This window comes from Ischnura elegans, chromosome 1 (assembly GCF_921293095.1).
Source record: "Ischnura elegans chromosome 1, ioIscEleg1.1, whole genome shotgun sequence".
NCBI lineage: Eukaryota > Metazoa > Arthropoda > Insecta > Odonata > Coenagrionidae > Ischnura > Ischnura elegans.
In genome coordinates this window covers 95,473,987-95,499,890 of record NC_060246.1, presented here as the reverse complement: position 1 = coordinate 95,499,890, position 25,904 = coordinate 95,473,987, and the positions used below count along the sequence as shown (strand labels likewise).

At 37.8% G+C, this 25,904-nt stretch overlaps 1 protein-coding gene across 1 annotated transcript in view; it reads right to left on the bottom strand.

The window, feature by feature from the left end:
• Window positions 1–7,171: 7,171 nt before the first annotated feature.
• LOC124166679 overlaps window positions 7,172–25,904 on the bottom strand; it is a 32,714-nt gene continuing 13,981 nt past the window's right edge. The window contains exons 6-10 of the mRNA XM_046544328.1: window positions 23,152–23,433; window positions 22,426–22,627; window positions 21,473–21,702; window positions 19,397–20,244; window positions 7,172–7,584 (exon numbers count right to left, since the gene is read on the bottom strand). Coding sequence (XP_046400284.1) covers window positions 7,462–7,584; window positions 19,397–20,244; window positions 21,473–21,702; window positions 22,426–22,627; window positions 23,152–23,433 — 1,685 coding nt within the window. The 3' untranslated portion in view covers window positions 7,172–7,461. The remainder of the gene's footprint in view (window positions 7,585–19,396; window positions 20,245–21,472; window positions 21,703–22,425; window positions 22,628–23,151; window positions 23,434–25,904) is intronic.

Genomic DNA, 25,904 nt, shown 5'->3' with positions numbered 1-25,904 from the left:
ATTTAAGCTGAACAATCGACCCTTGTCAATGCATAATGCACTCATCGAAATAGAGTTCTTGGGAAACGAAAACAGGCCAGCTAGCGGCGAACTTATACGGCGTCACACGCAGGTGTATCTATACCACCAGAAATGATCATTTGTATTGACCTGTAAAATCGAAACAGTATTCGTAAATATGAGGGATCATGGATTGACTTTAAGGAGTATTTCACGGATTTTTTAATATTCTTTACGATAAGTTTCAAATAAAAACATAGAGGTTATAAATTATGACTTTCAACTTCGTAAAATTTTCTCCATTTCTAAATTTTACCCTTTTACAGAAGAAATCTAATGAAAAGGACGTATTATTCCCGCTCGACCGGTAGTTTTCACGACGAATAACTCAATTAAAACCTTAAATTATCAATTGGTATCATCCAAGTATACAAAGTCCATCCTTATAATAATTTCCCTCATCTCAAATTTATAATGTTCCCCCGGTGTTTGCTTATGTATATTTTTTTATTTGATACACAGGCGACTGTTGGCAAAATTCTGTATACGCAATCCAATTTCAAGATAATAATGCTAGTTTTAACAAATTATTTCGACACGAATAAAAAGAATATTAACGGTCGACAGGGTGTGATTTTTCATTTTAAGCAGTCACTCGAAAGTTAAAACTAAGGCTTTTATCTTGAATTCATGAATGTGAAGATGGAAAACGAAGAGGTAAAAATCACACTTTTGGAATCCATAAAAGAAAACAAAATTCTCTCAGATTTTCATCAAATATCAATTCAATTAAGCATACGTTACAGAAATATATCATTGTGTTCATTATTGATGAAAATGATGCAGACCGCAGGTCCACTTACGTTTTTTTCACGCACATCGTTGGCAAAAGCGGCGAGGTAAAAAAATATTGAGACATTATTGCTCAGATGGTAAGCGGCAGTGGCGTAGCGAGGGGGGCTCCGCACCCACCCACCCCCATCCCCCGATATAAAAAAAACACAATTACTAAGCTTCATCATAAAATTGAACAAAATATTGAAAATCATGAATTTATAAAATATTTCTTTGAAAAATGAAGTTTTTTCGATTATAAAAAGTGTAAAAATCACTTTAAAACCCTCTACTTAGTACCCTGTTTTTTCAAAAAATTTCCCCCAGACCTTTCCGGTTTTGGATTTCCCCTAACAAAACTCCTGGCTACGCCACTGGTAAGCGGTGTCGTATAGGCGGATGCATGGGCGTACCCAGCGAGGGGGCAGTCCCCCCCCCCCCCCCCCCCCCAGAAGCAAAAATCGCAAGTGTCTTTAAGGGAAAATAATATTTTTTCAAGCAAATAATTTTAAAAACTAATAAAGAATTGTTACAGTTTCCTTAAAATGTTGATTTCATCCACCTTTTCCATGCTTAAATCTTGCCTACAACTTGAACAACCATGGCTTGACCCCCCCTCCCCTAGTTTTGATCCTGGGCACGCCTTTGGGCGGAAGGAGAAGAAGCTCGCAGCCGGACCGCAGCGGCTGGGAATGCATTTTCGCGAGACGGTCATGTTCGGTGGGTCGTCGGCCGGAGAAAGGGTTCTCGGTGCAGCGGAGCGACGGCGCGACCCCCACGATCCCACCCGAATTCCTTCCCACTTTACCCACTTAAATCCTAGATGAAGTAAGTGGATTCAACAGCCACCCCCTCCCCTCGCAGCCCACAATATGTACAGCCATGGGGGCTGTGCCGGAACGTCGGAGACTAGAGCATTGGATTACGACCGCAAAGACCCGGGTTTGAATCCATAACTTTAGTCTCAAATAGACACCCATTTTTACATCCATAAAGGACCGAAATGAGTAACAAGGAACTAGCGTCATGTATTGATTCAATTCCCGACACTTTCTTTCTTCCAGATTCAGCGCTGCATTCGGTGACGCAACCCTGGCCAGTGTAAGAGGACAAATTTCTTCGGGAATTAATGCGAGGCTAGATCAGTTCCAACCTATTCAGGCGGGATATAGTGGAAGTTCAACATATTGAAATAATAGGTATTTGCACTTTTACACAATTATTCAATGCGTACGACGCGTTTCGGCTCACAGAGCAATCATCTGGCACAAGACACCACAGTACCTGAGAGCATCTCACTTATAAATTTAAGGGAGTGGTGGGGGGAAGGATTTGACAAGTTTGAGGAAGGGGGTAATAAAATGGTGAGAGACGAACAGTGGAGAAACAGTGAAAAAACAGACAAGTGAAGAGATACGGAAAAACCTGGGGAGAACTCCAGTAATGGCTACGAATGTGATATACTAATGTATTTCTAGATGCATCACTAGGTGCCTTGTACCAGATGATGGCTCTTTGAGTCGAAACGACTTGTACGCATTAAATACCTGTGGAAAAGTGCAACTACCTTTTTTTTCAATAAGACAAGACTGTACACTGTAAGTATTCTACGTCATGAAAAAGGGCTGGCGTGGGTAGCACTGACAGCCACATCTAGTTGATCAATTATATTTATATTAATGAGCAGCGCATTTTAACGCTGAATTGAAGTTTTTTTTCCATCTAGAGGATATTTCGAGTGTATCCCCTAAGAATAACTCGGGAAGGATTCACGGGAATCTGGATAAGATTATAAGGTGTGAGGAAGGGATCAGGGTTGCTAGTCAACCGAGTAAGCCTATCCTTATCCAAGGACGGCAATGAACCATAGCAATAAGTTCGAAGGGTGAAATAGTGAGTTCCCGAAGGACGTAGTACTCACCTATTGGTGATTAGGTGGAACAGAGTACTTAGCAGCCCGGTATTCAGGTTGTTTACTGCATGTATTTGTTCTACCCCAAAGAACTCGGAAACTTTCATTGATCGCCACTTCTTTAGATGCCCGAGCTGCGAGGATAAACAATATTTTATTGGCAGAAACCTTAACAGAAGGTAGTAAGAATATTGACGATTCTGACAGCCGAGCCCATTCTTCAATGTTTAAAGAAAATACAAATGGCAAGACACGTAGGTATTGTTACCATTCCTAATCAATAGGTAGTCTGATAGTGTACATAAATTGGAATGAAAGGAGGAATACAAAGAGCATGTTTCATAACCGCAGGTTAGTGATAGTGGAATACAAAATTCGATCAAATTCGACGACTTATTTCAACAAATGCAAATATTAATCACTAACCCTCCTTTTCGATAAATCCAAATCCATTGATCAGGTGATTATTAAACAATGCTTCATTTTTTATGAATTATACATTTAAATCTTACGCTTATGGATCCCGCACAAACGGTATTCGAATATCTAAAAAGAAACGATAGGATTCCAATGAATCTTCGAACGTAACCAATATCGGGTAAGGTAGATTTACATACAAAAGAAATTTTAATAATTTTTATTCATCATATATAAAGATATCCAAATCTCTTATGCCCCCTTCTCCATTTACCTAACGTTCTTCCTCCACGCCGTTTTCAAACGTAAGGGATAGGAATACTTCGCTACAAAGCTGCTGACTAGTACTGCCTTCAGTTGGGGAATTTCCAAATCTTAACGAGCTTAACGACTGAGCTAAATACAAATTAAAGGTCATTCTAAAATATCCTTTTTACCTAAGTTTTGCAATAGAATGAAAATATATCCCAAACCGTGAGAGGGCGAGAGCCCTGATAGCAATTTTAAAATACTTCTTTCTCTCAAGATCGCCTCGAGAACGCTTTTAGTGATTCAATTTATTAGAAAACCAAGATTAACACTTATATTCACATTTAAGAGACTGGCTGACCAAAAAATAACTCCCTCACTATCCATTTCAACAAAATCACTATGCAGTGTATATAGACTGAAAATTGTTTACAAAAAATCAGCATTCTACAACTTTTACTACGTCTTCCCTTTAGCAAGCAAGGTATTGACTCCGGAAAGAGAAAAAAAGGATCCCTTGATCATCGAAACCCTGATGACGCGTTTACAGAGGAAAATTTTAGGGCCCCGACACATGAACTTTCGGCCGAAACACAATGACCGAGTATTAGCATTATTATCAGACGCATGTATTCACGTAGTACGTACAATAAGCGAAATTCACATTATTCTAATTTTATCGCAGGCAAAATTTCGAGTAAAATAATCCATTTATTCAGTAACCGGCATAACTAAGTACAGTAATTCAGTAAATTTAGCCCACGTAATACACGTAAATGAACTATTGAAAATAAACAGAGAACTAGATGAACCAAAAAATTGCAGAACATTCGCCTTCATAAATAGTGATGAAGTTGATCACTCCTATCTTTCACTGAAACAAAGGTATTAATAACATCGAATATTACGCAACCATTATCACGCGAAGATGGACGAACTCATGAAATATTCCAATGGCCTGCAAGAATCCTATCCATCAGCTGACTGTAAGCCAGTACTTCCACACTCATGGAAAGGGAAAAAACACAGGGTAAGAGCAATCCACCGGCAACGATATAGTATTTTTGGCGATTTAAGCCATGGAGAGAAGACGAAGACAAATCAAAGCCTGCATCAAGAAAAAAACGGCTATGAGCCAAAAAGCGAAGCAAAAATTAACTGTCAGCCATCTCAAAAATATAAATTCGTGCAAATCACCCCATCACAGAAAACGCTTCGTAAACAGTCTTTTTATGCAATATCGACTAATTTTCCGATTATGATGTATGAAAAGGATGATTTATAGAGTCATCGAATTGTAGGAGCTAAGATAGGTTCAAAATTAAACCAAATTTGATCTGACTAAAAAATTAAAGCATATTTTTTGCGTTTTTAATCCCCACACACTACCAATTTAGAATATAATCATGATATTTATAACTCCCATTTTCTCGATACATTAAAGGAGAATTTTTATAAATAAATCCGTGAGTTCAAAAGTAAAATTTTCTCAGCAGCATCTTTCTTATTCATCAGCTATTCAACGTGGTCGGAGAATAATGAACAATGCAAAGAGGTGTACAGACAATACAGAAATGATAGCGCAAGGTAGTAACGCTCACATAACACGTGCAATAAAGCGACCGCGGATATGCATAATTGCCCAGCCAACCATCAAATCGCAATATTTCCATACCAGATAGTTCAAATATTCTCTTTAAAAAAAAGAAGTGGCACGCCTACTGAAGTGAAGCACGATAAGACGTACTAATAATCAGTCTTTGAAGTACGAAGACTGCTAGTGAAGCATTAAAAAAGAAAAGATATTACCGTCGTTTCTTTAAGTATTCCATATTGAATTTGAAATGTCCAGCTCGCAAGCTTAAACCAGTGTCTCTTTACACCTCTTGGTACTACTGTCAAACTAGAGTTACTAATCGGATTCACGATTTTTAAAGCGGGTGGCTTTACATATTTATCCCCTCTTCGAACACTGCCTCCGATGTTGCGAAATATCTTTAACTCATACCTTCAACCTATGGTTTCCGAAGTGGTATTGGAATGAGATCTTACGCTTTATGTTTGCGGCCACGCATATTTGATGCAACAGTTTTGCCACATCTCCTGCTGGCGTTTCCTCCGACTGAAGACGCAATGAAGGGAGCTGGCGAAATTCTCACATCAAAAACGCGTACGCAGCCCTATATCCTAACGTGTAATCCTTAAAATAAAATCAAATGAAAGATGAAAAATACGGAGGTTTTACGCAATCTTCAATCTAAGATATTTCGCAAAATTATTCATCCGGATGATCACGCAATTGTAATTCGGACACCGTGTAATGTAGGGCATTCGAAGACTACGCCAACAATCGCGTATTTCGTAAAGGTGGCATGCGATAGTACTCGAGGAACAACAAATGTCGCTAGAGCCAACTACTATTTTTGACGTCACCGTTACGTTATCAACTCTTGCAACATTCGATTTGGTCAACTAATGCACGGGATCCCACAACACCTGTCGGAGAGTTCGCAGTTTATGACGTCACGCCTCTACACGTTGCTCCGATGACACAATGTCACAATTGGTCACAATAGCGACTTTGAGATATACACGCTTCAGGCAGTGGTGTAGCCAGTAGTTTCGTTCGGGGTGGGGTCCAAGACCAGGGGGGGAGAATTTTTGAAAAACAGGGTACTAAGTAATTTTAAACTTTTAATAATCGAAAAAACTTCATTTTTAAATTTTTTTTGTAAATTCATGATCTTTTTAATATTTTGTTTTCTTTTGTGAATGAAAATATGTAATTGTGTTTTGATATTTCGGGGGCAGTCTGGACCCCCTGAACCCCATCCTGGCAATGCCACTGGCTTCAGGGTTGTAACAGATGATGCGAGTCAGGAATGTGAAACAGAATGGAACTATATTAATACAGTCGCCAACGACGAGGAAAAAAATGGTGGAAAATGGGCAGCAAAGGCTGAACCTGAGTTAATCCCCATGCTTCAGCTAACGTGACAGTCATTATCAAGATTTTCTTAGTATACTTAAAGAAGTTGAATCCTATACATGTAGGATTTGTGAGTAGGTATCTAAGATATTGATATTTGAAGTGAAATCAACACTTCTTAATCCGGATCACCCACGGGCTAGATGACACATAGTGAGCAATCGTAATTTTGGGGAAGGACTGTAAACTATATTGGATGATAATTTGAATACAATAACGTGATAAAACTAATAGCGAGATACAGATCGATAGGCAGCCACAGCAATTTGAGAAATCCCCACGCGTAAATAGTTTATGGGGAGAGGGAGGGAGATCTGCTTTCGAGGTATAGAGCATAGGTTTTGGGGTGAGCCATCAAACCAGAGGGGCACTACTGTTTAATTCTTACATAGATCTTAATTACCACTTACAAACTTAGTACAAATAAAGACAATTTATAATTACTTATGGCCCAAAGAAACAACTAATAACAGCTGATGACTTTAAGCTATAAAATAATATTTCACTTTAACCCTAAAAAATAGGTAAGTTTAGGAATTCTTTAGATTTCATAGTTGTTAAATACATCCAAGCCTATGACTTTTTAGCGTTTCAAATTTGAGTTATGTAAAGCCATTATATTCTAATTCCAGTACTAGCCAAATATTCGCACTAGTATTCCAAATATCATCATTCTCCACACCACTTTGTAAACATTAAAATTTACCAAAAAAACAGCAACCAATGAACACAGAATTTTTTAAAAGAACTATGAATAAAATGCATAAAAATATACTTATTAAAATCTTATTTCCAAGTTAATAGCATGTATTAACATGAGGTGGTATGATGCAGCCTTTACAAATATTTCCAATTACTCAACAGTCAATCAACATCATTTTGTGAGAAATCACACTTTCCCAAAGCAGAAAAAAAACAAAAAATCAAAATCCACAATTGTCACCACGATGATCAAAGCATACATTCATTCAACAAAGAATGAAACAAAAATATATCTTTACTCAAAGCAACAATGTTTACACTGTCCTTCAATCCCATAGACAACCATTCCTCAACATCACTAAAAGAGCTGTATGTTTTCGATAGAATACCACTTATCACAAATGTTCTCTTTTATCTTCTTTCCTGACTGCAGCTGTATAATTACTGGTGCAATCTCTTTGAGGGAATCAATAAGCTGCAACTGAAAAAAAAAATTGCTTCATCAATTTTCCAATATGGCTAAGTGAGTAGTGTAGGTAAAGGATCATTTTTCCAAAACACCATTCAGACATAACATAAAAAATATTTTTGCTGCCTAAGACAGACCTCACACACAAGTTTCATTTTGGCATTTTATCGTTCTGGTAAATGGCATCAAGATGAAAATAAACAATGCATTACCAAAGTTTATTTTTCCTATATTGATGCTGAGTGTTTACAAACTTCCATATAAACAATTAAATGATTAAAAATTACAAATTCGGACAAAATATGGACTGAGCACATTCTCTGGGTGGCGAAGAGTAGGATACCAAGCTAAAGATTATATGCGAATCGCCAGAAAAATGTCATCATACAGACAGGGGAGACGGGCTCAATCTGTTCTGTACATTGCAAGAACAGCAGTCTTTGAAACAAAAAAAAATTCACTCAAGTAGATGTCCATTATAGTATGCCATATAGGAAGAATCTCGTATTAACGAGTACTTGGCAATTTACTGTCTAAAGCCCTGTAATAAACATTTTAAAAAATATAGATAAAGTGATGCCATTAAGTCCCTGCCACGGTTTAATATTGCAAGGTATCCAGAGGAGAGCATAAATAATTAAGCTGATAGTAAATGGGGTCACCAATTAAACCAGAGACTGCAAAAATAATCATGCTGAAAATTATTGAAGCAGCTGTAATATCATGCTTCCAGGAAATTTAACTCTTCAGACATGTAAATCGAGATCAAATAATGCATCAGAGCATTGTGCGTATTTCCATCTAATAATTTCAGGTGCTTCAGTGAATCACTGACTAGGTCATTCACAATCTTGAAGTACTTAGAGAAAAATTGAACAGCACTGACTGATGACAACAACTGGTTTTTATGTACAGAGGGATGATCAGAAGGCTTGATTGCAATGCATGCTAACGGAACTGCTCACACAACAACTGCCTCTAGCGAAACATTGTTCAATACCACTGTTTGGCATGGTGCGTGAATATGGTTTCTGCCACCTGACTGTAATTTGATGCATCTTAGCTCTCCCACAAAATCTCAAAACTGTGACCACAACACCGCACACCATGCAACACAGAAACAAGCCGAAAAAAGCTTTTCCTGCATTTGTACCCAACAATGTCGCACAGCAATGAAACTGGTTGAGAATTAAATCATCTATGTGAAATCTTAAAGGCATTTTTATTCATCAGAAAAAGAATAATTTTTCGATATTTAACTCAAAAAAAATCAAAAATAATTATTTCAGTTAACACTAACACAGATCCTCTACTTTTGTGAAATAGCTATGATACGAGAGATACGAAGTAAGTATGAAAAAAAGAAGGGGAAAACATAAAAGATATAAAAAGTATTAAGATGGAAAACATAATACAAGTGGTGGAGCTGGCGACCTCCACCTTTGGACATAGGGAACACTCATTATACCAAGCTTCCACTGTACATAGTGAGTACAGCACCTGGCATTAACAAATTACCATGGGAGTTTGGTTACATGCTGTCAAAGGGCCTATGATCAACACAGGAAAATATATAACTAAAGTGAGGCCTAGAAGTCCCCGCCATATTATAAACAGGGATGGCAAGTGAAACCAAACAAAAACGTTACATTTTAAACTGGAGGGAAATGAAAGTACGAGGCCTAGGTTTAGTTTCATTCCCGCAAGAAATTAAATTCACCAAGGAGTTAAGTTTTGACCCAGGATGAAACTTAACTCCTGGGAACAAAACGAAATTAATCAAAGCTCGGCTGCTCATAGGTAAGTTTCGATCCCAGAAGTTAAGTGGAGGAGGATAAGAGGGAATAGTTTTCACCTGTTTCATGACAGAATATTGAGAGGTTAAAATATTGAACTTTATTCGAATAGCCAGTTTGCGCTCACTGTTCTCCTGTTCGTGGTCAAAATATGAGTGCCCCATGCATCTAATGGTGGTGGGCCTGACCTTTACTTCATTCGACCATACTTCGTACTTGGTGAGTGAGTTGAAACTTAACTGTTTGAAGGTGAAGCACGTGGTCCCTACAGTGTGAAACATAATCTGTGTTTCGTTTCGTCCCTGGGGTTAGCTCTGCAGCTATAATTGTTTTTATTTTCATTTCTACATTTCCCCCCGAGAAACAATACTAATGAAATTTTACTGGTTTTGACTTTCGTTTAGTTTATATTGCCATCCCTGATTATCAGCTTTATGTTACCAGTGGTGCCTCTACAGAGTGGTGCTCATCAAATTAGCTTCTAAATAACCAAGATCATACATTTTATGAGTGAGTGTGTCAATAATAATACAAAAAAAAGTGCAGGATATACACAGTACAAGTCCTCCATCACTAGCACAGCTTGTAGTGAAAGTAGCACCATAGCGAGTGATTTTGTGTGTTTGTTGGTCCATGAGGAAAAGCATAAAGAAATAATCCACCAAGCACCACAGCTCGTATTTACGCTAGCACTATAACGAGTGAATTTTCCACGGGAGTCACCCTGTATGCATACCCCTCAGGATAAAAACCTGCTAAACTTCAACAGCAGAGTGCCTGACAAAGTGGTTGTAAGCTAATTTCAATGTATTTTACCAAGGAAAGGCAACATTGTAGCAAAATATGAAACCTTGCCATCTCCTCTATAAGTTATTGATATCGTTGTCCACCTAGTCTTATTTCCAAACCATGGTACCACTGCAAAGCTGCACGCAGATGAAAAGATTACATCGGCCATTGCGCCCAGTACAGTGCCGCTGCTCAAGGGAGTGAAAATGCTACCACTAGGCATTCTAATACACTGTATTTATCTGAATATAGTCCTCCCTTTTTTTCCAAAAAGGCCTATGGTAAAAGTAAAGGCTGGACTAAATTCAAACGAATTTTAAAAATTTTTCCCGAAACCTCAAAATTAGGGGGGGGACTATAGTCAGAGGGGGACTATGTTCACAGAAATACGGCAGGTAGATTGGTTTAGTTGGCTGAGATAGACGTCTGGCTGTTACCTTGCCACTATGCCTCATTCCATTACAAGACAGCTAATAGGTGTTAATCTGAAGACAGGCTGTCTCAGCCACCTACAATCACCACCCTCCTTAAGAAAGAGGACAAAATCATAAGTATAATTGCAGAATAAACGGAGTACGTCAGGCAACAAATGTTGATGAGTGACATGAAGCTGTTTTTACCTCTCTTATTACAAACTTCATGATGGAATAAAGAGAAATTCCTAAGATTTGGAAAAAGAAATTCAATCTAGCCAGGTATCATTTTCCTAAAATATTAATCCATGAAGCATTTAAAATAGAATGAGTCCAAAACATGATGTAATTCTTAATTCATGTAAGCTAATTACATGTCTTTTTGCACTGCATACTGCAAACAATTGCCAAAACCTTGCCTCAGGATTGTTCCTCAACTGGCACTCGGCCTCTATGACACGCTCATATGATGTTGGAATGCACCAGTCCTAGCATACGGCCTCATACCTAATATCCACGCAAAATAATGTCGCATGTTTTACTGACAACCCAAATCACGCTCTGATGCTCTGCACTGATTGCGAGGGGTAAGCCATTCAGTAATATTTTTGACATATTGAGGGTGTGATAGTACCTTAAGTGATTATTTGATTAGTGGTGAAATGGAAAAAAATCCACTAACCACTTTTGCAAGTGGCATTACTGCCATTACCACCTAAATAAGCAAAACAAGCTTACTAATGTCAGAGTTATGTGTATTTCAACTCAATCAACTCACTTTTCTTAAAATTTTGCAAATCATAAATGTACAGACTACCAATTTAAATATAATTTGCCCTTAGCAGGGTGTTAATGTCAGATTACAAAATTTTCAAATCCTTTAGAGGTAAGTCACTGATAGAGACAAATTAGTGTTTGGTTATATAATGCCAAACAGGTGACTCATCTTCTTCAGCCCAGATGACAGCGAATGAATACGGATACAATGAATATTGATATGGATGAATAGCCTCGTAGAGGATGCTGATTGACAGCAGATTTTCTAGTCCAAGTTTCAATAGATAATTAAAGATTACTATGTTTTTCGCTAGATTTGCTCCATTTAGAGCATTCTTTAACAACAAAATTTTCACATGCACCTTATGCACAGTATTAATAACCCACGCAAGATTGAAAAGAGAATGAGTCCAAATGAGAGTAAGATGGGGTGATAATCCACTAGGGTTAATGGGAGAAGGGACATCCACCTATGCAAGGTGGTCTGACAAAGAGTGCATTCAAGGTAAAGGAGAGACAGAGTGCTAAAAACAGCTTCAGAGAGGCAGAAAGAAAGCTGTGCAGTGGTATGCTCCCATGAATGCCACCTCTTCATAGACACTCAGTTTCAGTGCTCCGCCATTTTTTGGGGTGATGGTCAGTTAATATAGTTAGCCAAATCATGTAAGCAAAGGAACATCTTTATCTTTTCATGTCTTACTTCCTGGCCATGTATTTGTGAAAAAGCATTGTCATTTTACGTGTGAATAAAGTCTGTTGTGTCCACATCTACCAACATATTTATTTGCATGCCCCACAGCTAGCATCAGATTCATTTTTTTGTGGCATTCCTCCTTTTTTCCCAAAAATAAAAACAATATTCATAAGCCTCCAGAAACAGATGATAAAACCCTGCAATTCCAAAATACATTCTATGCATTAGGTCCTAAACAACCCATCCTCACTTCCAATTAGGATTCATAAAATGAAAATAACATTTTTCTATATAGTCAATTATACATATAATTCTATATACTGTCAAAACTGCATTTAATTTAATGTAATGTTTCCGGTTAAATGTTTATTTATTGCGGTTCTGATTCATTTGTCATTAATACAATTATCAATACTTAGTATTACCACATTCTGCATTTTGCCACATTAGATTCCTACTGTATAAGCCAATAAAAAGTAAGCATGCACTACAATGAATGGGTATTGTCATGTACAAACATATTTCCACAGCTTTCTATCAAAAAATATAACGTTTCAGGGGAAATGGCTATTCAGTAACTATGTTACCATAAATGCATCCATTGAAATGGCCTTCTTGATAAAAATTCAATTAGCATCAAGGAGAATCACTCGTATTTAAAAAGGCAGTTTAGAAAAAAATTGCAGCCACTTCTTGATAGGAAAGTGAACAGAGGACTATTATGAAATTTTTTTCAAACATTTTTTAACCCTTAACCAGTGACGTGCGGTCTGAGAGACCGGAATAAATAAAAAATTCATAAAATTTTTCAACGTCATTTTTATTGCTTACAAGGAGACTTTGCCTTACTGATGTCAAAAAAGAAGATGAAACCTTTTTTATTTGAAAGTAGGCACTTAGATAGGAATACTTTTCAAGGGTTTTGTCCAAATACGCCCGGGTTTGAGAGAAAAAAGCATTTTAAAATTTAAAAATATGGTCACGTTAAATTTAATTTAACAAATTTCGCTTATTGTTTAACGCCGATTTGGCCGAGTGGTAGTGTGCTGCGCTTCTGTTATGAAAGACCAGGGTTCGAGACTCGGTGAGAGTAAATTTTTTCCAGTCTGCCACCTCCTCCATTTTTTTGTAATCTGTTCCATCTTCTTCAGATTTGTTCATTTAGGACGTTTTACATTTTTTTACTCGACTGCTTCTTGAGAATAACCCCTAAACTGACATTTATGTCTCTAGCTAACCTTTGCTTCGAATTATTCTTTCCGTGCCAAGATTCATCAAATCAGGAGTGATAAAACTGTGGTGCTGGCATCGAAGTGAAGGGAACTCATTTCCAAAGCAAAAGATTTTAAATATACTGTCTCCGGAGAGTTTTCAGGTTCCATATGGGAGAAAGATATAAAATCAAGTCAAGGGGAAGGAAACTCGACAAGATTGAAATGATCTACAGATGGGTATAGGATCGATTTGTTGAAGCCAGGAACAGGATTGAGCCAGTGATGACAGTGTTTACAAGAATATGCTATTTCAGCGTGATTTCAGCACATATCTCCAGGATTTGAATCCTCTACCAGTGCGTCATGGGTTGCATCTTTCAAGAAGAGACACCGAATCTCACAACGCAAAATAATAAAATACGTGTCAGCAGGCAAGCAAGCGTGTGCTGAAGAAAAATTGCAATCAGCAATGACGTTTCAGGAGCAAACAAAAAGCTCAATCTCCAAATGTAATAGATTTCGCAATTAATACAGATCAGACCGGGTGTCCGTAGGGGTGGATATAAAGAGATCGCTCACCAAGACAAGAGAGAATATTGTTCAGGTGGCTCTTGGGAGCGTGATCAAAGTAATACACTCATATACAGCGCAGTATGCTATTACGGCCTCAGGAAAGCTGCTTCCTAAAGTTTTTATTGTGCATGCCAGAATCTGGAGGTGATTTTGGTCCGCGAGTGAGCGAAGAAACTCGAGAGTGAATTTTTAAATGTTTCTGTTGTGTATTCTAAATCTGGAAAACTTACGACTGGGTTGTATTTCAAGTTTTAAAAAAATTTTCTCCAGCCATACGTTAAGAACAGTACATTTTTATTGCTTATTGATTCGTGGGGGACAAAAAAATAATGCCATTTATGATGAACTATTTATCGACGAGGAAGGAGAACCGATATGCAGCGTAAAAACTATACCACCGAAGTGCACATCCGTAAGCCAACCGTGCGATATATATTTTTACAGGCAAGTAAAGCAGTTTATTGCACGAAACCAGAGCATTGCACCTTCCTCCTTCAAGGGAAAAGAGAGAGGGCGTATTTGGACAAAACCCTTGAACAGTATTCCTATCTAAGTGTCTACTTTCAAATAAAAAAGGTTTCATCTTCTTTCTTGACATCAGTAAGGCAAAGTCTCCTTGTTAGTTTAATGTTTCTTTAACTTCTTAACTATTCTAAAACTTATATTTAATTTTATACATTCCCATTACGAACCAATTTTTGGTAAAAATTGTTATTTGAAACATGATCCAAAAACTGATGTCAAAAACACTTGAGTTATTATTATCGTATTTAAGCATTAATATTTTGCCAGATTTAAAAATAAGGCCTTAAATGTTAAAGTTGGAAGGCTAAATAAGCATGAAATTTATCCCACTTATTCCTTTTCTTGATGCATTCTGCAAGCGATCAAAATTCCATTTTTTCACAATAGCACACTCACAGGCTTTATGCATCAGAAACATAAGAAGCAGGTTTTCCATTTTTTTGTATGGCGTGCACAGTCTACATGTTGTCCGCTTCTTGAACCCTTCAACTCTTCAGCTTCTTCAAACGGTAGATGGAGAAGTTACGCAGTAATTAATTCTACCTGTCTCTAGAGACTAAGATTTGACATTCTTCTTCCCATTTGGGCTCTAAAAAGATCTGCAGCTATCGATTTGATGAAATTAAAGCGTGTCATGTCTTTTGTGTCTTATCTTTCGCAGACTGCTGAAGCACAAAAGAGTTGACAAAGGAAATATCTAACATTCTGAAAAATACTGTCATTGGCAACCTCCTAGTCCTTCAGCCGGATGTGTAGCTACAGCACATTTTGTCTAAAGTATCTATGCCACCCTTAGTCGCATTTTAAAATGCAATTACGTCTGGCTTCCTCGACTCTATATCATCACTTACCCTTTAAAGCACTAATGAAACTAAGCAAATTTATTTATTCTGGGGACATGGGATATTACAGTCATGTTGGCAAAGAGAAGAGACCATTATGTGCCCTTCGGATGGTACAAAATCACAAGGTAAACCCCTTTATTTTTTATGACTGTACCGAAGTACATCAGCCCTTTTTTTAATTTTCCTACCAGTTTAATAGATGTGAACCAATTATCCGATATTTCTGGGATGGTTTTGATAGCTTTTTGTGTTTGTCTGGCAAAACTATCCCATTTGTGTCTTTTCCTGCATACAAATATGCGTTAATTAAATAAATGTTTTCGGCATCAGTCGAACGCATCATCATTGCTAGGAATATATATTTTGAAACGGCATCAGGATTTGAAGGCAATTAATATTTTATCGATGGAAGTTAGCGTTCCCAACAAATAGCAGCGTTGGGAGTTTTTTTTACTAGAAAGCAAAATAACTCAAAAATTGGAGCTACTGGGTCGGTTTTGTATTGGGTCATTCGATATGCTGGGTTATCAAAACGGACACTCGTAAGAAGTATAGTAAACCGCTGTCCTGACATTACTGATCAGAAAATTTCCCTTAATGTGCCATCTGTGTCAAATGTACTGCAAATGTCTATATCATTAGATTTGAATAGCATAGAATTAGCCAATAGACCAAGAAAGCTTTTAATTCCATGAAATCAACGTTTTGTAGCTCTGGCCTACTATCCTTTTTATGCTTTTTTCTTATAGCTTGAAGCTTCGTATTTGTCCAATGCAAAATCAATTGCAACATTCGCTCATCAAAAATCTGAGACCAATAATCAAGACGATCAATATCCTTACCTAGTGAAATAATGCAATCTATCAAACCAGTTCCTGAGTAAAAATGTTAAGGAAGGGTGTACGAATTTTCATCTTTGACTCATTAGATGGCCTCTGCGAGCGATTTCTCCTGTAAAAAAATTTTCCATGCCTGGGGACAATTTTTACATCGCTTCTGATATAATCTATGCTCCCTGTTTCAGTATAAGTTGTATTTGTTGGCATGAGTCGAAAGATTTTTGCACTACTTTAGAAACTACGCACTCAAGGACTTTCCTGGTTAGTTTAAAATAACAGCCGACAAAAATAGTCTAAATAATAAAATATTACACTTCAAACAAATGTAGACATAATGACACTTGCATTTCAAGGTTTTACTTTTGGTGTTTCCCAGGCTCTTTTTATTACTTCTTGCGGTAAAACTCGATGATTATATGTCCCCAAATACTTAGGACACTGAATTTCAAAAGATAGGCACAAATGAATCTACACTCCAGACGTGGGTGTGCAAAATTTCGGGGTTCAACTGGTTCCAAATTACAAAAGGCTAAGTTCCTGCTTATGTGAAAGTTACCACTGATTTACTGATTTACCACTGATTCTATTTATCGATAACATCTATTAAAATTAGTGATGGGTCGGTTCGATTCCTCGGTTCTTCGATTCCTCGATTCTCGGCCAAGAATCGGAATCGAAAATGAGTACTTGTCAATGTGAAAAATCGATTCCGATTCCAGTAGTTCTTCGAACCACAAATTTAAATATGACCGCGTTTCCAACAGTCATTTGAATTTTCGCGCCGCGTTATCGTAACAACAAAAAACATTATCTTCTAGGGATTTGCGAGTACTCGAAAGTTCGAGTAGAGTCGAGTAGTTGGTACTTTTATGCGCTTAAGTAGTTGGTACTCGACTCGAGCGTTTCGAGTAGCATTGCAAATGTCGAGTCGAGTAAGTTACGGTTACACGGCTTTCGAGGCTAGTAGGTCCAGCAATCTGCCGACAGGAAGTGCTATCATGAAACTCATGTAGTAATACAGTTTTTAAAGCCGATAAGTCATTCCAACGTCTTGGCTTGGTATTTTTAGCTTGCTGTACACTCTACAGTTGTCGACGTGGGCGCCGAATACCTTTACGCCAGCCGCGGCGGCCGATCGTCTTCCGACCCGGTGCACACCGCGGTGCACCGGTCCGAAATCGGAAAAAGCTGGAACCAAGTCCAAAATCACCTTTTTGGGGATAGAGGCTTGAAACTTAGCGTAAATACTCATAAATCATTACCAGATATATACTTATATGCCATTTTACCTAAATACGACGCTTTAGTGATGATACAGTGGCCCAAACATGACCAACTTTTCAAAACCACGCGCGATCTCGTTAATCCTCGAAAATTTTTAAATTTATCCAGGTGGTGTTGCGTTGGTATGATTTTTATGGAATAAAAAAATGCAATATTCCTTACAATTGGTGCTTTTTCTATACTTCTAATGACTTTTGAAGATTTTGGCTTTCATCTGTCTGGTTTTACAACGCGAAATGGTCGACCCGTTTTTCACTTGAAATTTGACATAAAGTAGAAACTATCTTTCGTTTGCGAAAAATATAACTCGGAAAATTTGAACCACAATATATAGTAGAGATTTCTAAAAAGTACTAAGCAGAAATCTTGGAAAAACACTTTTGAGAAGAAGGAAAAAAGAGCGATTTTTTAATCGCGCGTCAAGGCTGAGCTATACGCCGCGGAACTCGGTAACTGAGGCCGATTTTTCAAGTTTTTTAGAACTTAAGTCTTGAAAATCGTCATTTAAAGCACGGAAAATCGTCTTCATTGACTTAAAAAAACTAAAATGAGGGTGTTAAAAAGGGTTATTTATAGATCGACTTGACCATTTAACGCATTACTCGAGTGAAAATACTAAGGATTAGATATTTTTCGGGAACCATCCCACGCATAAGAAATATGGCTCGGGTATTGAAGTAAAGTGAAGAGATTAATTCGGCATGCTTAAGAGAGAGGAAAATGAACTGTTTCCTCGAAAGGCAACAGCCGATACTCTTTTTCCCTCTCCACCTTCGCAGAGGTGAGTCGCGCGGAAAGCAGAGTTTTCACATCACAAGGCCTTTTTTAATACTGCGTCCGTCCAATGTGATATTCATTTGTAGCGTTTAGTTTCTTTCTTGAACTTAAAAAGCAAGAGTTTTAAGGCTGATTAAACGACGTGAGAAGTATAGGTATTTTTGGCTCTTCAAAACTAAAGCTAAGTTCTTTAGTTCATTTGCTTAGGCAACTTGAGTTCCATGAGGTTTCAAGATCCACAAAGATCGATGATATACTTCAAGTTTCCGAAATCTTGCAATTTAGGGAGGAAAGTACTTTCTCAGTCCCACAATTATGTAGCGAAAGGCAATTTTCTGCAGGCAGTAATACTGTGACATGGAGACATCAAAACCTGCTGGCTGAGCATGAGCATGTTGGTTTTTCTGCTTGAGAATTTGAAAGGGCCAAATATTACACGATTCATATAAGCAGAATATAATCTTAATTATAACTGTGAATATGACTTTACTCAGGGCTCTCCCTTGTATTTATAAGTGGTCTTTTTCTTGGAGCCTATTTCGTCAGAATCGATGGAATCGGTATCGGTAGAATCGGAATCGAAATGTCAGAATCGGAATCGGGATCGGAATCGATAAAATTTTGGAATCGACCCATCACTAATTAAAATCTTAACATTTACAGAATTAAATGGGTCATATTTCCAACAAAATGGATTTCATTTGTTTTGCGTTCGCCTAGCAAAGACTTGAATAGTTATTTATTCTTACATGATGTATATATGAAAAATTTAGTTCCTCATTACTCATTATCCATGTTGTGTGATTACAAATATTTCCTAACAAAATATTTATTATTCTTATGCCTGAAAAATCACCACGAATTGTTTTTAACAAATTTTTGAATCATTTCCACCAGAATTACGTTAATTGATTTTTCCATTTTAGTGACGTGTGGTCTCTCAGACCGCTACTCGATTTCAGTTGCAAATTTACAGAAATTAATAATAGGAATGTTCAATTTTAAGAGTGCGATGTCCTTATCATGCAGAAATATGAAGCTATCGAGAATTATAGATAATTTGAAAGTGTAATTTTGATAATATTCATAATTTTAGAAATGCCTCTCAGACCGCAACTCACTGGTTAAGGGTTAACAAAATTATGATAAGGGACAAAATCAATTTAAAGTAAAGTCACAGTCATCCCTGACTATGCCGTAAAAGTACCCAAGTCATCTGTCCATTCCAAATTGAAAAAAAAAATTATTGAATACTTAATGTATTTATACTTATAAAACAAAGAAATATCAATAATTACCTGTATATCGAGAACCTCTTTAACAGCCTCAAGTATTTCCTTAACTTCCAAATCCTGGCTTAGAGTAAATCGCTGATAGAAGGCATCCAGAATATGGCAAATCCAATGTATAACTTGGATTTCAGAAGGACTCGAAGGCACTGATGGTAAAGGTGAATAGAGGAGCCAGAGAAGATGTTTCAAAAGCTTTAGCGCAGAAGGGAATGGAAGACGTTGGCGCAACTGAGGAAGAATCATACTACTCACAGGAACTGACAAGATTAATCCAACCTGTCCCAACTGTTCCACTGGAAGTGCCAGACTCCCAAATTTCATCTCCTGCTCAGTTAAGCCTGAAGACAAACCCGTACGCTTGGCTACAGAGCAGTCTGGCTGAGTCCTGCTGTCACAACTCTTCTGATAACCAATGCCAGAATCACTCGATCTATCCTCTATCACCCCATCGAATTCACCTGAGCTCAGGCCATCTGTTTCCATTCCCTTCTTTACTATTTCCAGCCTAGTTAGCACTTGGCTTGAGTTCCTTCTCTCCCTCTTCTTTGAGGCATATACAGTTGGACTCGAACATCTATCCACTTCCATGTGCGACAACTGTTGCATGTCATCACATTCCAGTTTCCCAACTTTCCTCATAGAGTTGTTAACACTGGATATGGAGACATTTTTCTGTGGAGTGTTGACTTTCATGACACGAAGGCTTCTCCGTCTGCCCTTGACAAAAGTGTGGCCAACCTCAAACGATTCCATTTCACTATCTTCATCATGACTAATAAAATCATTAGTGTCCATATGCTCATGAATATCTCCATTCATCATTTCTTTGACTGGTGGCAACTCTGATGTTTTCTCTGCAAGTAAAAAAAAATTATCATTAAAGATATGAAAATGTTTAAAAAACATACCGATTCATAGTTTTATCTTTCACGTACAGTTTCGTCGACCCTACATCTTCTCTTCTCCACATATCCCCCACCCTTTTTTATACCTTAGCCTCTTCCTTCTTCTCCTACCCAAGATTTTCCTCCCTGCACCACTTCAACTGTATAAAATTGTGTATTTAAACATTATGTCTCGAGATAATGCTACCTGGTAATATTGCAAACCGTATCAAGAATGGTATGATTAACAGCCTTGTTTGCAAAAAATCCAATACCACCACCTTTTACAAGCCAGTAAAAACAAAGTTAGTTTTCCTCCAATTATTGTACAAAAAATTTGCTCAGAACACAACAATCCATTCCCAATGGAATCCTTCCCTTTCATCAAAATCATAAACTAACACCAAACTTTCATTACATAAGTGTCAGGTTCTCTTTTCATTCAATAACTCCTCCAATAATTCCTTGCACTTAGCAGGGTGCTGATTATCACCAGCTGCTTTGAAAAATGATGCATTGTACCATACATCCTATTCACTCTCTTCCCCTCCACCCAGCCCTGTTTCTCCATTCTTCATCTCTGAGGACAGTTCTCTACTTAAATATCTACCAATGAACAACCAAAGTCAATGGCGTAGAATGACTTTCACAAACCCAGTTCTTAGAGAAGTCGAGCTGAGAACGTCATGATGGAACATCATGTTTGATTCATGAAAATTAGCAACTAATCTGTGCAATGACCTCTTCGTAATTTCCATCAGACTAATACATTCCCAGCTTCAATGTATTCCCCTATATATTAATTATGGCCAGGTAATACCAAGTGTTCCAGGAAGGATGACTACCACTAACCAAACAATCACCAAGCACTTTTGTCGAAGCAAAATAGCATGACCCTGAAGCTTGACATGATCCACATTCAACATTGATGTTGAGTGTGGTTGTTATGACTTGCTAAACGCTGTTGGAAGGGAAATGCATTTCTTGCTACAACAAAATGTTCATGGAGTCACTGCATTGTATGTATTTTAGACGTGAATAAACGTAAAACAAATGAAAATGGAGCAAATTCACAACTTGGTTGCAGGGATTATAAGGTAGAAGGGGTAAGATCTTCTAAGTCTATGCATTAAAGAGAAATGCAAGTCCAGGCAACATTAGTGCATTTAAATAATTTTAATCTCCAAAAGAATATTACCTTTAGAAATTTTGGACCATGTGGGAGCATTGACTGATTTATCTTCAGGTGCTATAGATGAAATTTCTTCCACTTTCTTTGGAGTTGTCTTGACAGGCTTCTGATTCAAAAAGAAGCACAGGAGTTCCACCAAATTAGTTTCAGGAATATCATGAAAATGGGAAAGGCACCAGCTGATGGACTCAACATCTCCTTCTTTCATCAAAGAAGGAAATATTATGCTGCAAATACTGTAGAAGTGGGAGAAATATAATTTTTATCTTTAATTGACTGATTACAAAGCAACAATAAAAATCACATCACAATAAGTTTTGTAATTTCTGACACATTTAGGACAGAGTACATTAAAGGAAGAATGTACCATCTCAACTTCTTAAATGTGTAATTGAAAAACAAGCACATAAACATTCATCCTTTTTGTCATTTGCTCATCTGCAGGTGAAAAAAAGGAAAATTTACACATCAGACATGTGTAAAGGTCTTATTTGCGATTCCGTTATAGCTTGAGAACAATACGTATGGTATTATCATGGAGAAATGAAAACATGAATTGTATAATTAATGCACTAGCTGGGTAATATTAAGCAGTAACACAATGAATTTGATGAAAGAGTCTACAATAAGGGCACCCATCAATATGCATCAAAGAGTGCATTCTTGTTGTACATAACACCGCAAGATTGTTGCAAATATGAGCTATTTTCCCGGTGAATACCATAAGGAATTTTCGACTAGAATGGTAACTGAATCACAAGGACACTTTCTCAACTAATTCCCCATATTAATTAGGAACTAACAGTATCGAAGTAAGATGTTTGATTACTAAAAACTGAAGAGCTTACTGAAAAAAATATTTGAAATTGAATTGAAGTTATAAATCTCAAGAATCAAAATGAGAAAATGAAGTCTATTCAATGACCACTATTTCGTTGAAAAAATTTAATGAAGCATACCTCGACTCTGGCAAGCCTTGCTTTATCAATGGTTTCAACTTAGATGAAACCTTTTCTGGCATTATTTCTCGTTCAGCACTGCTAGGTTTCCCTCCCTCAACTTGTTGGTTCTTAATGCTGGAGGAACATATAGAATGATTTTTTGAAGATTTCTCACCAGGAAGCCAGACAACGCATTGCAGTTGATTATGATTGATTACACCTAGAAAAAAGCAAAAGGAGAAATCGTGTAAACACAAGAAATTTACACCACTGCCATCTTTTTATTTATCCTGGGCGCTAAATCATATATGTTGCCACAAAACTTAGCACTTTGAATCCAGGGTACTGACATATCATGTGGGGCTACTGCACCAAAAATACCAAACATCAAGATAATAGCCACTGTTTCAGACCCTAGGTATTACCGAGTATCAAGTTAAAAAATTGCATGGAGACAAAGTGTTAACAATTATTTCTTGAATAGTGCTCCACTATTAAAAGCCCAACTAATTTTTAGCTAATAATTACATGAGAATAAATGATAACATACACAAGTACAATAGTATTGAAATACTACAACACAGAGAAAAAGGCCTGAAATATTAATACTATCAACATTTTTTATTTTGCACTATGATCTCAAACACATACGATCCAAATACCTTACAGTCTCACTAAAATAATATTAAATTTAATCCAAAAAATATTTAGCTGCAATTAAACGTTAAGTAAAACATTACAAACCGTTGTTATTGTTGTTAACCATTTTCTTGCTTGAAGAATGCTTCCATAGGCAACCCAGTAAATCTGCCAATGGGGGATGTGGCCCAAGCTCGTAAGATGAGAGGAGTAGCCTGCCATCAGACGACGGTACAAATAGGTATCCTGCAGCTTCCCAGATGCGAGGGGGGACATCCTTGGCATTAAAACAGGCTAGAGACTGCTTGGCAGCCGACTCCTTCAGGGCTTCCCACGGTAAATCTCCAGTTGTAGAGGAATGAATATCCACCACGTAAACCACGCCACCTAGTTAAAGAAAGAAAAAGTATTCAAGTACAAACACAGAAAATTTTTTTTTACTATTTTCCAAAAGTTCCCAAATTGATGCCAGGATTCCTCTCAACTGTCATCTGAGGAGACTACACCCATGCCAAAAAACACATGAATGCTACAAATATGTTCACTAATCATTAAATCCTGTTGAAATTCACCTCTCCAGAAATCTGACGCCACTCTTCCAGGGGAAAAGGAGTAATTTCTACTTCTTCTATTGTGTGAACCACAATTTCACACTCTTCTGCATTGCCTTTTCTTTAATACCGTATAAGCGTGTGTAAGAGGCGCACCCCTATTTTGAGCATCGGAGCCAAAGAAAAAAAAAACTTTTCGGCATTTTTTATCCTATCGCACGGCGTTGCAGACTTAAGCCTGACTTTCGACAGTCATCAAATTTTCCACTTTCAATACTAATAATTCACGCGGCGTTTTTCAGCTAAATTTACACAATATGTATGGCGCTCGGAGATTAGTAGGTATTCTCTTGTAGCCTTAACTTTATGATGCTTACTAGGGACGGTAGGATCGGATAGCTCAGATCCAAATATCCACGAATGCCCTTCACCTTAATGTACTTCAGATCCAAATTCGTTGAAGAAATTGAATCTGAATCCAAAATTTTCAATCATTGCTTTCGCGAATGCAACGACAAGAGGGAGTAAAATGAGTTCCGATCCTCTTTTCGCATACGCCGTAGCACTACGATGTTTGTCCTACTCGCGTGCAATTTTTTATTAAAAGTTCTCGTAGGAGTATTGCAATAGAATTTCGGCCGTGGAAATTTTTAAAGCAAAACACGACAGGCACATAGCGTGAATCTTTCCAAGAGATTGGACGACAATCAGGGAATCTCAGCGCCATTAGAAAATAGCCACGGCGTACATTTCACAAAAAACCCCCGGCCCTCCATCAGCCCATGCCTATGACGTTTTTTTCCTTTCTGAGACCCCACCGACCATAAATCACTTGCCTCAAAGGAAAATATCAAGTTACGCTGGAACAAACAAAACTTGTTTCATCCCTACCCCGTCTCACCAACTGACCTTGATCGATCTCCCAGTTTCTGGAGACCAAATGCTAGGTGAGTCATCTACTGTGTCCGAAGATATCTCAATAGCTTTCAAGAATTGTATGACACGCAAGAGGTTCAGAAAAAGAAAGAGATCTAATGCGATGTATACATGACAGAATTTAAGTTTTTTAAGCTCTAATTGATTGACACAAAGATTTATAGTTACAACAATGCTACTAATATTCAAAATAGTCCAAACAGTACAATTTCGGAAGAAACAAGCATAGCATGAGCGCATTCAAACAAGACAAGACGGACTGGAAACTTCAGGCAAGTCAAACTGCGTATATCAGATTGCTGCGCCTTCGCCCCTTCGCTTTGAAGACAACGACGTCACATGCAAGATCGGACGTGTTCTTCCCTTTCTCCTTTGCCCTCAGCCTCGTTGCAGAGGAAAGATGGAGGGAGCGAGCTTCTTCCCCTCTAGCTCTCCTTCAGCGCTCTTCACTTAAAGCATTTCAGATTTCTTAAATCCACCATTCAGTCAAACAATGTACGCACTCGTTTGAATTTTTTTAACAGCATTTTTAACACCAATAAAATTTTCAATCGCAATAACCCTTATAATAGCGTCTGAAGATGATTTTTGAAAAAGCAGGCCCTTAGCATAATGGAAATTACTCGTAAGACAGATGTTGACTATTGACCAGGCACTGTCCTTCAAAACTGCGCTTTTCGCTACGTTTAATAAGCGAGTACTATATGCAGTATAAACGCCACGGTATGCCCACTCATAGCAGTAAATTTAGCGTGCCCTCCGGAGCGAAATACCCTGTGCGATCTTTTCCATGTTCACATCTGAGGTACCTACCGATGTGACTGTGCGATGCTTAAGAGTAAGAAACGCAAACTGGAGCATTTAAAAAATACGTTACAAAAGGAGAAACTCCCCTGCCTCCTGCTTGTTTTTAACCTTGGTTTTTAGATGACTGACTCACGCAGAAAACCAATGCCACTCAGTTCCTCTTGGGCTAGCGACCGGGGAAAGGGAGGAGGGGAAGATAAAAAGTTTGTGTAAGAGGCGCACCCCCATTTTCGGCTGCAATTTCTGGGAAAAAAGGTGCGCCTCTTACACGCGCTTATACGGTAATATAACCATCGAATGGCACATTCGAACTTCGCGCTTTGTTCCACCACTAAAGAAGAACATCTGAGAAATTTCCCACCACGAACACACTTTTGCTTTTTGTCACACTGACTTAGGATTTTTTTGCAGTTTCTCACAATCGTGCTTAACCCTTTCGAGACGGCAGAGTTTTCGTCTAAGCATGACTGCTGTACTGAGCCCCAAAAGACTCTTCTGTCTCGTGGTACGGAGAATTTTTGGAGGACATTCATTAAGAAGGGTCTCGCGGAACCTTATTCGACC